This window comes from Eumetopias jubatus, unplaced genomic scaffold (assembly GCF_037043125.1).
Source record: "Eumetopias jubatus isolate StellerSeaLion01/CBP00866 unplaced genomic scaffold, mEumJub1_p1.0 scaffold_14, whole genome shotgun sequence".
NCBI lineage: Eukaryota > Metazoa > Chordata > Mammalia > Carnivora > Otariidae > Eumetopias > Eumetopias jubatus.
The window spans coordinates 88,768,371-88,783,396 of NW_028274820.1; the positions used below are offsets into that span (position 1 = coordinate 88,768,371).

At 39.3% G+C, this 15,026-nt stretch overlaps 1 protein-coding gene across 2 annotated transcripts in view; it reads right to left on the bottom strand.

The window, feature by feature from the left end:
• Window positions 1–12,477, bottom strand: part of CHCHD3 (coiled-coil-helix-coiled-coil-helix domain containing 3) — a 266,380-nt gene extending 253,903 nt beyond the window's left edge. Inside the window, exons 1-2 of one of the 2 annotated variants that reach the window (XM_028106350.2) lie at window positions 12,234–12,477; window positions 781–850 (exon numbers count right to left, since the gene is read on the bottom strand). In XM_028106350.2, coding sequence (XP_027962151.1) covers window positions 781–850; window positions 12,234–12,314 — 151 coding nt within the window. In that variant the 5' untranslated portion in view covers window positions 12,315–12,477. The remainder of the gene's footprint in view (window positions 1–780; window positions 851–12,233) is intronic. The other variant, XM_028106349.2, reaches the window with a different exon arrangement.
• Window positions 12,478–15,026: the final 2,549 nt, after the last annotated feature.

Sequence of the window (15,026 nt, forward strand, 5' to 3'; positions counted from 1 at the left end):
TTCAGTCTGGAGGCAGATTTACCACACAATACCCTTTCTAATAAGTACAGAAACTACTTAGTCCAAGATAAATCATCTCGATTATTTTCTCATTACCATTTCTCCAATAAACAGCATGTCCATCCATCAAACTGGGCAGCAACAAGAACAGTACCAGACACATAGCAAGTTCTCAGTAAATATCTGTTGGATGAATAAATGGATGGGGTAGGAGGGAGCAAAGAAAAGAGAGATACCCTCTTATCCCATGGGATCCACAAATAAAATGAGGCTTAATAATTCTCTGTAAATGTCATTTAACATTTTCATCAATAATTAAGACAGAAGAAATAAACTGTTTATAAACTTAGAAGAAATCTATTAGAAAATAAAAGCATTGGTGATGTTCACAATTTGCAAATAGTAAATCAATTATTTTCTAAGTTCAATATTTTATTATAAATATTTGCTCCTTAATCTCTAATATTCCTATAATCCATTTTACACAAAAGATATGAAGTAACCTGCCAAAGCTTAATAGAGGGTTCAGAAGCTGGATCAGAAAAAAAATTCTCCCAAGACTGCTTGATAGTCAATTCATTCTCTTTTTTGTGCAAAATATTTTAAAAGAAACTGTGGTACTGATTTCTAATATTCCATATAAAAAGCCAAACACCCAAATCACAACAGACAGAAAGAAGTGCAAAAGAACTTGACTATCAAGTAAACTTTTATCACTTACAGTTTTCCTACTAAAAATTCTGAAATTAAAATTTTGAAAACCTGAGGCACCATACGCACCAGAATGCCGCTGAGATTTCGAACCAGATGGAGAGGTTTCCTTCATACGATCAATCACATTTTCCGAAAGCTGAAACGGCAACATCAAAATAAAATCAATTACAAAAAAACAAGAAAGAAAATAGTACGATAGCATCCAAGTAATGTAGTCATCCACATCAACATGTATAATAAATGGCCTAAAGAAACCTAATAGCTATAAAACTAGAAGGAAGAACAGTTTTAAGATTTCAAGATGCACCCCACAGCACTACTTCTTTATTTCTTCTAATGCACTGCTAACTGCTCATTGTAAATAACTCCTCTCCTCATTGTGTACAATGCGCTAAATTGTAATCTATGAGAAAATATAAGCCAAGAAAACTCCGACTTTCCTCCCCTAAACCTACAAATTAATTTTGCAAGCAACAGGTCTTACTTAGCTCCTTCCTTCCCTCCAGTCCCAAAGGAAATGGTATCCTTCCCTCCCTCCTGTTCAAGCTAATCACAAATAATTGCTCTTTCAACAGATTTTATTATGCACCAAATCTGTGCCAGGAACTAGGCTAGACTTAGGGTATTCAATAATCATCAAGTTGCTTAAAGTGGAGCAGAAGAAACAATCATCAGGCAGTGAAATGTGTAATGGGAAGGACACCACCTAAGTCAGCTGGCCTGGAATGGAAGTATACAGGAAGCATAACGGACAGGACATCTAGCCAGGGTTTGGGGCTGGGGCTGGGAAAGATAAACAGGTGTTAGGAAGAGAAGACATAGCATAACAGTACTCCAAGAAGAGGGAAACACACGGCGGTATAGATGAGAAACAAGGCTTGCCACCATCAGACACTAAACACAGATAACAAGAAGGCAGTTGGCAATAAGACGGAGGCTCTGAGACTCCTCAGCCCCTGAGTTACTATCATACCATTCTTTTTATTTTCCTTATTGTACTTACCACTATGTGAGGCATTCTTGTGTGTCTGTCTTTTACACTCAAAAGGAAGCTCCATGAAAGCTAGCATTTGGCTGTCCTATTATGTCCCCAGAGCCTCAATAAGCCTGGTTAATTGGATGAATGGCTAAATAAATGATTGAAACAATATGAATGAATGGAAGAATGGCTGAAGTGGGAAGCTGGGGAGGGGGAGAGGGAAACAGTGAAATAAGATTTTGGATTCTGAAGATTTGAACTGATTCTGAGGGCAACCGGGCACTTCTGAAGGATTTTAAGCAGGGTAGCGACAAGATCAGACTTAAACATTTTAGAAAGATCACTCTAGCTACAATGTAGAGAACAGATTGGAGGGGGCCAAGAACAGAATCAGGAGGACCCCTGAAGGAAGCTAAAGGATCAATTAAGAAGCTATTAAACGTATGTCCACACCAAGATTGGTGCAGGAATGTTTACGGGGCATTATTCATAATATAGCAGGAGTGAAACCAAGCAAATGTCCATCTACTGGTGAATGGATAAACAAAACATTATGTATCCAGACAATGGAATAAAATTCAGCAATAAAAAGAAGTGAAGTTCTGATACATGCTACAATATGGATAGACCTAAACAATTAAGGGAAGAAAGCCAGACACAAAAGGCTACATATTGTATAATTCCATTTATATGAAATGCCCAGAAAAGGCAACTCTGCACAGATAGAAAGTAGAGGGGTAGATGCCTAAGGCTAGAGTAGGAATGGGGATTAATGATAAATGGGCATGACAGATCTTATTGGTTTGATGGAAATGTTTTAAAACTGGATTGTGCTGATGGTTGCACAATTCAGTAAATTTATTAAAAAGTGTTATACAAACAGGTGAATTTTATAATATGTAAATTATACATATTAAAAAAAACCATTATGGTAATCCAAAGGGAATACATTCAAAAGATATTTAGGATTCAAAATAGCTAACATTCACTGATTGCTTATTATGTGGCAGGCATTACACTAAACAAAATACTTTATTCATTTAATTCTTAACAAACATAGGAAATAGATACTTTTATTATCTCCACTGTATAGGTGAGAAGTTGAAGCACAGCCAGATTAAATAACCTTCTCTGGATTTTACATTTCATCAGTAACAGAGCCAGGATTCAAACCCAGGAAGTCTGAGTCTCAAGGTCCCATTCGGGTACCTTGCTTTACTGCCAGACTCAGTGTCTGACTAGATGTGGAAGTGAAACAGAAGTCATCAGGACATCCAGGTTTCTGGGCCATGTAACTGGATGATCCCTCTCCTCTATCTACAAAGACCTTACCACTTACACTTCCTTAACTCACCACCATCTAGCTTATAACCCAATACAGCGGTATCCTTGTAAAAGTCACCAATGACCAAATAACCTTTTATATTTATAAAACACCTAAGTTACATGGCTTCCCTTTAGCTTCTAACACCTTTGGTCACTGTCCTCTTCTGGAAACTCCTCCATTGGCTCTTCTGACCTCCCACTACCCTGACTGACCTAGGGCTCTAGCCACATCTTCCCCTTCCCTGCCTACCCTTAAATGCTAGAGGGCCCCACATTCGCTTCTTTGCCTTTATTCTCTTCTCACTCTAAGTGCTCTCGTTGGTCATCTCATCCACTCCCTTGACTTTTTTTTATTATGTTATGTTAATCACCATACATTACATCATTAGTTTTTGATGTAGTGTTCCATGATTATTTGTGTATAACACCCAGTGCTCCATGCAGAACGTGCCTTCTTTAATACCCATCACCAGGCTAACCCATCCTCCCACCCCCCTCTCCTCTAAAACCCTCAGTTTGTTTTTCAGAGTCCATAGTCTCTCATGGTTCGTCTCCCCCTCCGATTTCCCCCCCTTCATTCTTCCCCTCCTGCTATCTTCTTCTTTTTTATATTTTTTAACATATATTGCATTATTTGTTTCAGAGGTACAGATCCGTGATTCAACAGTCTTGCACAATTCACAGCGCTCACCATAGCACATACCCTCCCCAATGCCTATCACCCAGCCGCCCCATCCCTCCCACCCCCCCACTCCCTTGACTTTTAACTGCGGTTGATAAATTAATGCATCCTAAATCCTTTATCTCCAGCCCAAGACCTGTGTCCCAAAAGCTAGACCTATACACTGAATTGCCTAAAAGATACCTTCTCTTGGAGACCACAAGCACCTCAAACCCAACATGTCCTAAATTGAATTCATGTTTGCCAAAATCTCTTCTTCTTGCTTTCCTTATCTCATTAATGACACCACCTCCACCCAGCTTTCTGAATCAGAACATAGGACTTGGCCCTGACTCTTCGTTCTCCCTCATTCTCTTTGCTATGAATTCCTCAACCCCTAAATATTTAATGAACACATTTCTTCTCCCATCCCATTTCCCCTGCCCTAATTCATGGTACCCTCAATAATCCTCCTAAAATGCAAATCTGATTATGGTAACTCCCTGCTTCAAAATCCCTCATACCTTCCGTTGACAAAGAAGTCCAAATTCTTCTGCACAGCACTCAAGACTTTCTCGTCATTTGGTCACAGACTAACTCTCCAACCTCAATTTCCATAGACTTTGCTTTAATACTTCATACCTTGTTCTCTACCCATACGGGCTACTTATTGGATGCCGTCTCTTTGCCTTTACACATGACTACACTGCCTTCTCCCTTGGCCCTGTGGGAGGGAATGACCTCTCAAATCCAGTTCAAACATCCTAAAGCCTTCTCTGACCAAATCAGTTCCCCACTCCATTCCAACTCCGCCTACCCAAGGCTACCCTTATTTGTGCTCCACCATACCCTGCACAAATCTCCCAACATGGCACTCCATGACAGAACAAGTATTTGCCTTTCCACAAAACTGTGAGCTCCTGTGTATTACTGAATCATTCATTAAATGTTTACTAGGCCAAGCACTAATTAAGGCCCTTGTGATACATGAGTGAACAAAAGTTTGTACCTGAGCAGTTACTTACATCTCAGGACCCAAACCAGAATGCAGGGGAGACAGTTAATGGAAAGACTACAGCTCAAAAGCTGGGGTCTTTGGAGGAAAATCCCAAGACTCCTCTTGGAAAAGAAATGGAAGTTAGAAAGGACAACGTCAAGGGACTTTATATTTGAAGATGTCAGGGCCAGTTGCTTCTTTTCTAACAACTGACAGCCACTGACATTGCTGCTGAAACTCATCTGCAAAGCTGAGATATATCTTAGGAAAAAACCCTTTAAGATTGACCACAATCCTCTCAATTTATAGGTGAGGAAAAAAGTCCTGAGTAACATCCACTTTCCGGTAGCATCAGGATAAGCAGCAACCCCCAATCTCTAGTCCGGTGCTTTCTCTGCTAAACAATACAGCCTTACAATCCTATGTAAAAATAAATTCACTTCCTCGTAAGGAGGTAAAAATGAGCCTTCTTTTAGAATCTTAAAGCTATTTTAATTGATACATAATGTATATAAAGCTCATTTGATATATAATGTAATATACTACATATTATATGTATTTATAGGCTATTTTAATATAGTATTCTATTCAGGAAAACTGTGGCATAGACTTAATATATTTTAATAGGTTTGCAATGTAATTTAAAATAACTTACGTAATTAAGGTATTTGGTGTTATGTGATGGGCTATTCATTAGTCTGGCTAAAGAGAGAATGGGTCTAGTAAAGTTTGGGAAGTTGAGCTTTAACATGGTCTTTTTGTTTTTTCTTACAGGAAAGGATTAGTTTAGTTGTGCTATTTTAGTTCATGTCAGTTTTCTTGATATATAGACAATTCAATATATCACTGAGATATTCCCCCAGAACCACAGAATCCTACCATATGAAAATTGGAAGGAATCTTAGCAATTATCTATTCTAATTTCTTTGTTTTAAAGATGAAACTACGGTACAAAGAAGTGACATGCCTGTGATAGCTAGTTAGCAGTGATGAACTGTGAAAACTTAAAAAAAATAATAATAATAGTATTCTATAATACACTACGTATATTATATACTACATATCATATACTACCATATATACCATGTATTATATACTATTATATACAACATATTGTATATGTTACATATTTAATATAATTTGTTTAGGGCTAAAGTATATAAAGTTAATTTCACATAATATACATGTATATAATTTTATATTTTAATTTATATTTCTATAGTTCAAGCCAAAGTCAAAGAATTACAACTGCACTAAATGTATATTCTACCCAATCAGAAAGTGAACGTGTTTGCTAAAAATCAAGTGTTAGCCATAAGCCTTCACCTTATTGGAGACAGGCTACCCTTTCTTCTGAATACCACTTCATCTACTTCTCATCAAAATTCATATATTACCATTACCTATTGCTACTTTCAAAATGAATACTACAAAAGTCCTTCCAGTGACTAAAGCAGCCTCGAAAGTATCATTTCTTGAGAGTAAAACTAAAGGCCGACCTGAACAGAGGAAAACGCACTGGCCACCCCGTAGCTATATAATCCTAGGGAAGTCATCTCCATCAGCCTCATTTTCCTTGTCTGAAATTGAAGAATACCTAAGCCCAAGTAATAGGGACGATTACAGGTGCATCATAAACTATAACGTGCTACACACATATTTGGTAAAGCTATTACCAATACAACTCCAGTCATGGGGATTTGGACTGATCAGTTCATCTTAGTCCATTCACCAACTGACCAGAGTTTGTGCTCAGCTCTTTCACTACACAGTGCATGAAGACCAGGGCTACAGCTATTGCCAGAAGCAGCTACCTAAGTCCCAGTATGACTATATAAAGTGCTCATTTATCCCTATCTATGCATGCTCTTTGGGTAAAGTGCAGTGTCTCCTTCAGCCTAATCACTAATTGTTTCTTTTTATTTTTGTGACTTACCTGATGCCTCAAAACTTGCTACTTAAATTCTAATATCAATTCAAAACATTTTCCAATGTGGTCTTTGATTATATTTCAGTAAATTTATAAGCATGTCATCCAAAGGAGCACAATTCATCTTTTGAGGTGATAAACATATTGCAGGGTTGAGTCAACCTCCCTCTTTTGTCCTTACAATCTTCATAACTGGATCCTCAGGCCCTTCCAAAGGCACATCCATGGCAGCCTACAGTAGCAAGTCTGCTTACTCCAAGCATGATTCACCTTATCACCAGTACATTCTCAGCCACGTTGATACAAGGCAATTGCCATGCTGTGTTATCCTCTGTATCTCCAGTTAATAGCTGAGCTGACCTGCCAGTTGCAGAAATAAGTTCAGACTGGCACACTCACCTGATCTCTGTGAACTGGGGTACTCATGAAGCAGCTGACAAGATTTAGAGATGCTGATCAGGGTTATATACATAATCTGTAGCTTTAGAACAACTCTTCTTTGTGATGTGAACTGACCCAAAAAAGGGTCAGAGGTAGAACATAAGCTTCTGCAAGGGCTGGATAAGCCCTCACTAAGAGAAGCATCTTCAGGAAACATCATTCCTTAAACAGGGTACTTCTGTTAGAAAAGCTTTTGTCCTATAAAGATCTGTAGCAACTATACCTTGTTTCTAGACCTCTCTTGCACTCCCCATCAAGGCAAATACCATGTGCAAAAAGTATTTGCAGCAAAGAATGGCACGCTCTCTCTCTCACACACACACACACACACGCACACACACACGCACACACACATGCTAGAATTATGCCCTGAGGTCCATGGACTTGGGGATCTATGGATTAATTCCTCAGCTGTATGCAAAATGGTCTGCTATTCTGGGCAGAGTCCATAGCTTACAGATTTACAATAATCTATAAACTAAAAGAAACACTGTTCTACTCTAAGGGTTAACCAAGAGAAGGGGGCCAGGGCCTGCCAACATCACAGAATTCAGTCCATTGACTTTGATTATCTGCCCTATTCTCTACTGCTGCTAAAGAGAAATTTAAGTAAATGGGGCTTACTAAGTTCTAGTCTGTACCACTCACCACACCAACATGTGCTCCAGAGAGGAGGAAAAGATGTGTGTCATGTTCTATAGTCTTCCCACTCAAGTCTCCCCACCCCCCCTTGGCTGGTCGTATCCAAAATGAGCACAAATACACCACCCACCAATCTAGAATCCAATATTCTCAGAAACAGGAGGCTGCGTAAGATGGACAAAGAGATAAAGTACTTCCACTTCCAAAGAACAAAGTTAAAGGAGAGGAACTCCTTCTAAGTTGCCCTTCTCTAAGAGGTAAAGTTTGGAACCACATGAGACAGAAATAAATCACACATCTTCATCTTCATAATATTTTTCTCATCTCTTCCAGACATGTCTTAATCAAACTGACTAAAAGACTAAGACCCATTTTTCTCACTTGGTCTTCCTTCCATGTAGCATAGGTCATCTTCTGTGAGAGTACTGGTTGGTTTTTTTTAACTATCATTTTAAGACATAGGCTCCAAAAACTGCCATTATTATTTGGAAGATATTACTCCTAAATACTTACTTAAGGGCATAGCAGGGGAAGGAAAAGATATACAGATTTATATAATAACTTTTAGCTTATGTTTGTAATTTGCCATTTATATTTCTTTGCATTTGCCATTAATGGAAATGAACTTCTACTGTCTTTATAAAATCTTAGGAAGCTTTAAAAAGAAAAGTCCTAGAAAGCTTAACACGATACTCTGCCCAAGAGAGTCATAGATATCTAAACTGGAAAGGAACCAACTGTCCACCAGCTAGCTGAATTACCTCAACAACATCCCTCAACACTCCCAGTGACTGATCGGATTTGTTGCCTCTGTTAATATACACTCCCCAGAATCCTCAACATCTCACATTAAATAATCTTTTCATTTAGGGGCTCCCAACTGCCAATACTTCCCCAAAGCCTTAGATGTGTTCCATGTGAGTATCCACACTACCACATGTATGGCTCCTATATATTTCAGCTTGCAGCTTCAAGGCCAGTTGCAGAGATTCATTTATGCCTGGAAAGCACGATAACTATTACTTTGAAAATGATACTCATTGAAGTTGACATCTGCTCTGGAAGAATTCATTCACAGCTTTGATGTTTCAGATAAACCAGTGAAAGACTGACTTGTAAGCATACCTTCCAAACAGACACAGCAGGTGCTCAGAAAAATCCTATTAAGCACATGTAATATGAGTAATGAAAATGCCTGGTCTTTCTATCCCTAGAAATTATTTTAGACTTGGAGAGGAAGACAAGGCAAGAGGGTGGCCTTTCATCCAACCCATGAGTTGTTTCAGATTTGAAGTTGGAATCAGGTGTAAGAATATGGGTGATCTTATGCAAGTGGAGGGAAAGCTATCAATTGCTACGGATAAAGGAAATAAACAAAATACTATAAATACCATGAAAATAACACCTGGTATGTGAGAATAAACTTTAAACTTAAAATTGTAAGTAGGTCCTTTAATTGCTAGCCGTTAAGGACATTTTCAGCAAGAAAAATCTGGGAAAACATTATCTATTAATAAACACAGCCTAGTTACTCAAAGCCTTATGTTGCTTACTAAATGTTAACTCTTCCTATATTAAGATAAATGAAGATGAAATTACTATCCTTATCGGTGGAACGCAGATTTGGTTTTCCAACAGTGACTGAGTCCATGAATCGTTGCTCCACACTCATTTCTTAGGAGTGATGACATAAATATTAGACAACTGGGGAAGTGTGGAACGCTTTCTTCTGCTAAGCTGAATGAACCTAGCCACAGTTCAACATTGAAGTTTGGGCCTCATCGGCACCATGTTTTAACCAACTGAGCCAAAAACAGTGGCTCACTTAGGATACCAAGATTCTTGCTTATCCTTAACCTCAGAAGGAAACAAGAGGACTGTTTTGAGCTAAGAAAAATACAGAAATCAGCTGAAAAATATACAAAATGCCTAAAGAAAAATCACACAGGTGATCAGCTACAGAACGCAGGACTCCTACTTCTCAGTCCACATCTTTTAGGTATACCTGTCAGAGCACAATATGCTCTTATTTTTAATTAAGTTCAATGTAAGTTTATATACCCATTCCCTTGAACAACTCTAATAATAGCTACTACTCATGTAAGTACTAAACACTGTCAAAACACTAAACACTTGGATACATTATGTCAAATTTCTCGCAAGTAGTGCTTGACATATAAGTAATACAAGCAGGCTACAGTATCTAGACTTACTGAACAAGGAAACACAATGAAGAGTGACTTGTCCAGGGCCACAGAGCCTAGGGAAAGGCAGAGCTAGGTTGCCAGGTTCCAAAGGAAGTGCTCTGGCCACTATACTAACTACATAGCACCTCCAGAGAATCTTCATATATTGGATGTGAAGGAACCTTATCATAACAGCTGCTTTTTATTAAAAATCTACAATGTGCTACATGCTTTAGATACCTTACCTCATCTTCTTACCAAATATAAAGAAGTGATTTGTCCAAAGCTGCAGATAGTAAACGTCTAATCTGAAGACTTAAACTGAGGTCTATTTAACTCCAAACTGATGCTCTTTTGAACAGGACCTCGAAGAACCCAGGATGACTCCCCCAGTACTCAACAATTCAAGAGGGTGTCATTTTTAGAGGAAATTGCAATGGGCTGAGTATGGCTACAAGAAATGTAGACTGCTGCTAGACACACACAGAATTTCAGAACTGGAAAAGATCAGAGATCTTAGAGATGTACTCAAGCCCATCATCTGTCATTTTGCAGATGACAAAACTAAAGCACAGTGATGCAAATCAACCTTCAGAAAGAAGGATTTGAAGCAAGTGGGAAAACATGGCAAGGGCATTCCAGGTGAAGGGTGTATCCTGAAGAAAAGTAAAGCATAGAGGTCAAAAGAAACATGGTGTGTGCCTGAATTATAGTAATATAAATAAAATATACTCTGTGAGAAAAGACAAAAATAAAGAATACTTCTGTTAGGCTGAGTGGCCAAAAGACACAGCTTTTTTTATTTAAAAAGTTTAGAAAAAGTTTTTTAAACAATCTCTCCATTTTAGTCCAAGATCTACCCAATCGTCATACTTATCCTATTTAATCTTACCTAATACTTGATATAAATGTCTGTGCTGTTGCCAAATTTTCTTCTAATTTTGTTTGCTCTCATCACTGTGTCTGTATTAGGGCAAGAGAATATGGATTTATACATTGTTCTGGCCAGTGTCTTCTCACCCAAAATTTATTTTGCTCTCCCTTACTTTTCTTTTTTACCTTCAGGTATGGAACAGTCAAAGCCTAAGGCAAGATTAAACAAATCTCTGCATAAAACTCAGAGTTTATAGTTTTTATTTTACTCCAAAGAGTACGAACTAAACCACAACAATGCAATGCAACCTCAGACATTCTATTACAAAAGGTGGTGCTATCATTAATTAATATGATATAAAGAAATGGTGGTCACAGACCAAAAATTGAGTTCAACAGTCTGAGTTTCTATAAAGGAAACTTTAATAAATTCTTCTCAAGGTAACAGTTTCAGAGTAAAAGTTTTTAAACATTTTAAATATTTAAGACGTTTTATTTCCTGATAACAGATGCTAAAAATTATTTACACATTTCATTTACTTATGTTGGTTGTCTAACAACAGAGGAGGAAAAATTAAAAAATATCATAAAACTTTCAGAAGTGAAATTGCTTTATTTACTAGGTTCAAGCATACTTTCAAAAACGAGCAGCTCCAGATTCAGGTGCAGCGAAGAACGTGTTAATGAAGTTAGTGCTGGTGTACTAAAAACCCTAGAGAAAAATCAAGTTTTCAGTTTATGTGTCAAGCACATGTGGGGAACGTGAAAAATTTCTCTGCAACGTCTACTTGAGAACTGACTATATTAACTCGCCAGGGGTCTGAAAAATGCAAACCTCTCTCAGGCCCTGTCAGGCTGGCCGACACTTGTCCTGAAGCAACTGGGCCTGGTCCAAAACTTAGGCGGCAGGCCACAGAGGAGGAAAAGAGGAGGTATCAAGCGAAAGCGGAGAAGCTAGACGTCACCCCAGGCAGAAGTCTATGGGGTGTGTGAGCGTGCGGCAATGGGTGGTATCAGAGGGAGAGCACAAAATGACCGAGAGCAGATAAGGGTGTTCTCAAAACGCCAATTCACCTTGAGAGAGGTAACGGGGCCAGTGCAAAAGGAGGGTGGGAGCTCCTGAACCCAGGAGTAAGACAAGCCCCATTTCACAGAAGGTAAGCCTGGGGTTTCACATAAAGTCCCACAACTAGTGAGCAATACTGTCAAACCCTAGACTGTGAGCCCCTGGAGAATCTAATTCAACGTGGCATTCCCCCAACCGCCCCAGTACAGTGCTCAGCACTTGGCACACAACCAGGAAATATCTCTGAATGAATGTCCCAAGTCTTGAAACTTCAAGCTTCTTTGCAGAGAACTCGGCTTCGGGCCGGACAACACTGGGGGCCGGGACGGGGGAAACCAGGCTGAGCGGGTCCCGGGAAGGTCGGAGGTTTGGGGTCCGAGTCCGGGTCCTGGCCCTCTGCCCGCCCACTGTCACTCACCCGGATGCCCTTCACCACGGTGATGTTCTCATTCTCGTCCGCCTCGAAGGTGACCCGGCGGGTGCTGGAGGTCCCACCCATGGCTCCTGCTTCTGCCCCCGCAGAGACCTAGCCCGGACGCACGAGCACTTCAGGCCCCACGCGCACACACGCGCGCGGAAGCGCCCGGACCCTTGCCTTGCAAGGCGGGAGCAAGGCCACGACCCCAAGAAGCAAGGAGAAGGCGCCGGTCCTCAGCTCCCGCCTCCTCCGGTCACGTGCCACAACAAAAATGCCTCCGGTTGGTCGGAGATACGAACGACCCGCCTCTACTCGGTAGGGGCGCCCGGATTGGTTGGACCGGACCCGGATGCTATGGCAACAGGGGCTGTTTGAGAAAGTTTCCGCAGCCCCTGGGTGTACTGGGAATTGTAGTCTCCTTCAGGCGCGATGGTGGCTGGGACACCCTCGCCTCAGATCCAGAAGACAAGGGGAGCATGGCATTCTGGGAGATGTGGTCTTGACTGTCCGGAAGGTTTCTAACCGGGCGACTCTCAAAGTAGTTCATTTCTCTAACAAAACATACTTTGAAAATATTGTTCTAGAAACTTAGGTTGGTGACTTAAAATATACAATGCCTCTCCTAAAAGAACTCTTAGTTTAATGAGGGAGATGCGCTCTCTTAATGAACCATACCTAAATGTCTAACAATAAAAACCTGAAGCAAAATTTAACATTTATTTTAGTCATAGCCTTAAAAAAAAGAAAAACAAAAATAAGATACTTGATCTATGGCCTTACCTCATGAGTTTTGTAAAGTAAAATTTGTGAAGTACAAATTTTAAATATTATGGTTCTCAAATCTGCGTGTATGAAAACAAACAATAAATTTTTTGTACCAAGCAAGCAGATCATTCATTTTCTTGTGTCTCCTTGCACTTAAGTTACACAAACTGGTTAGGCCATAATAGGAGGAGGCGAAGAAAAGTTCAGTGATGGATAAAAATGGAATAAATTAGTGGAGGAATTAAAACTGCATCAGACAAAGTTGAGATAATCTCTTTTAGAAAGTTTCTAGTTCAGAATTTCACCTCTCCAAGACCAGTAAATAATATTTAAGTAATCTACACACACATTTAAAGTTATTACTGGGGCACCTGGATGCCTTAGTCATTTAAGCATCTGATTCTTGATCTCAGACCAGGTCTTGATCTCAGGGTCCTGAGTTTGAGCCTGGCCTTGGGCTCTACACCCAGCGTGGAGCCTACTTCAGAAAATAAAAATAAGAAATAAATAAAAAATAAAAAATAAAATTATTATTTGCTAAATACCTATGACATGTAAGTTTAGTCATGTAAGTTTAGTATTACAGAGGCAGATTTGGAAATTAGGCTAATGATAGTACTTTCCTTGAATCCCTTTCAACATTAAAAACAACCAACCACAACACAACATAGCATCATCTTAATACACAGGCATTCACAAACTGCAATAACACTTTTTTAAAGTTTTATTTATTGTCTACATCCAACATGGGGTTTAAATTCACAACCCCTAGATCAAGGGTTGCATGCTCCTCCCACTGAGCCAGCCAGGCACCCCTTCAATTGTGATAACATTTTTGAGTTTCAATTATGTGATTTATTACTGTAGGAATCTTTAGGGCCCAGACTATTTCTTTCATCTCTGTGTCCCTGGGGGTCAGTAGCAGAGTAGTGAATTTAGTCCATGTCATCATTTTGTTACTTTCAATATATGTATGTTTCCAAATTGTATTATACTACTTTGCAGTTTTGAGACTGCACATTACTTTATACTTATTCTCAAATTGTATAAATGTTTAAACCTTCCTTTTACAAGAAACTAAAAATCGCAGGAATTATGTCTTTCCTTTCTTTGGCACGTTCCCTCCATATACACATCCTCCTCACTTATTACTCCAGTATATAGTACATACTGGAGGTTCTACATAAAACAGATGTTCAATAAATTCTTTTTTTTTTAAAGATTTTATTTTTCTTTTTTTTTAAATATTTTATTTATTTGAGAAAGAATGAGACAGAGCATGAGAGGGAAGAGGGTCAGAGGGTCAGAGGGAGAAGCAGACTCCCTGCTGAGCAGGGAGCCCGATGCGGGACTCGATCCCAGGACTCCAGGATCATGACCTGAGCCGAAGGCAGTCGCTTAACCAACTGAGCCACCCAGGCGCCCCGATTTTATTTATTTTTCAACAGAGAGAGAGAGACAGTGAGAGAGGGAACACAAGCAGGGGGAGTGGGGGAGGGAGAAGCAGGCTTCCTGTTGATCAGGGAGCCCAATGTGGGACTCGATCCCAGGACTCTGGGATCATGACCTGAGCTGAAGGCAGACGCCTAATGACTGAGCCACCCAGGCACCCTGTTCAATAAATTCTTATCAAAATAACTAATTACAAGAGCTTAAGGAGAGAGTAGAGATATGAAGGAACCTCTAGTTAGCTTGAATGTATTTATGTCCTTAAACTATTTAATGAGTTCTTTCAACAAAATAAAGGTGACAAAGTCTAAATATGAGAGGTAGTGTATTGCCATCACTTTTAATGATATAGAAACATGTAAGTGCGCTTATTAGGCAATATAAAAATGCTTTAGAATGCATAATCCTTTCCAAACAACATTACCAAAAAAAAAAAAAAATCCTAAACTGAAGGGAAAAAAAAAAAAGAAACATCTTATTCTTGGAAAAAATGCCTATTCTACTTTTTTTAAAGATTTTATTTATTTATTTGAGAGAGAGAATGAGAGATAGCATGAGAGGGAAGAGGGTCAGAGGGAG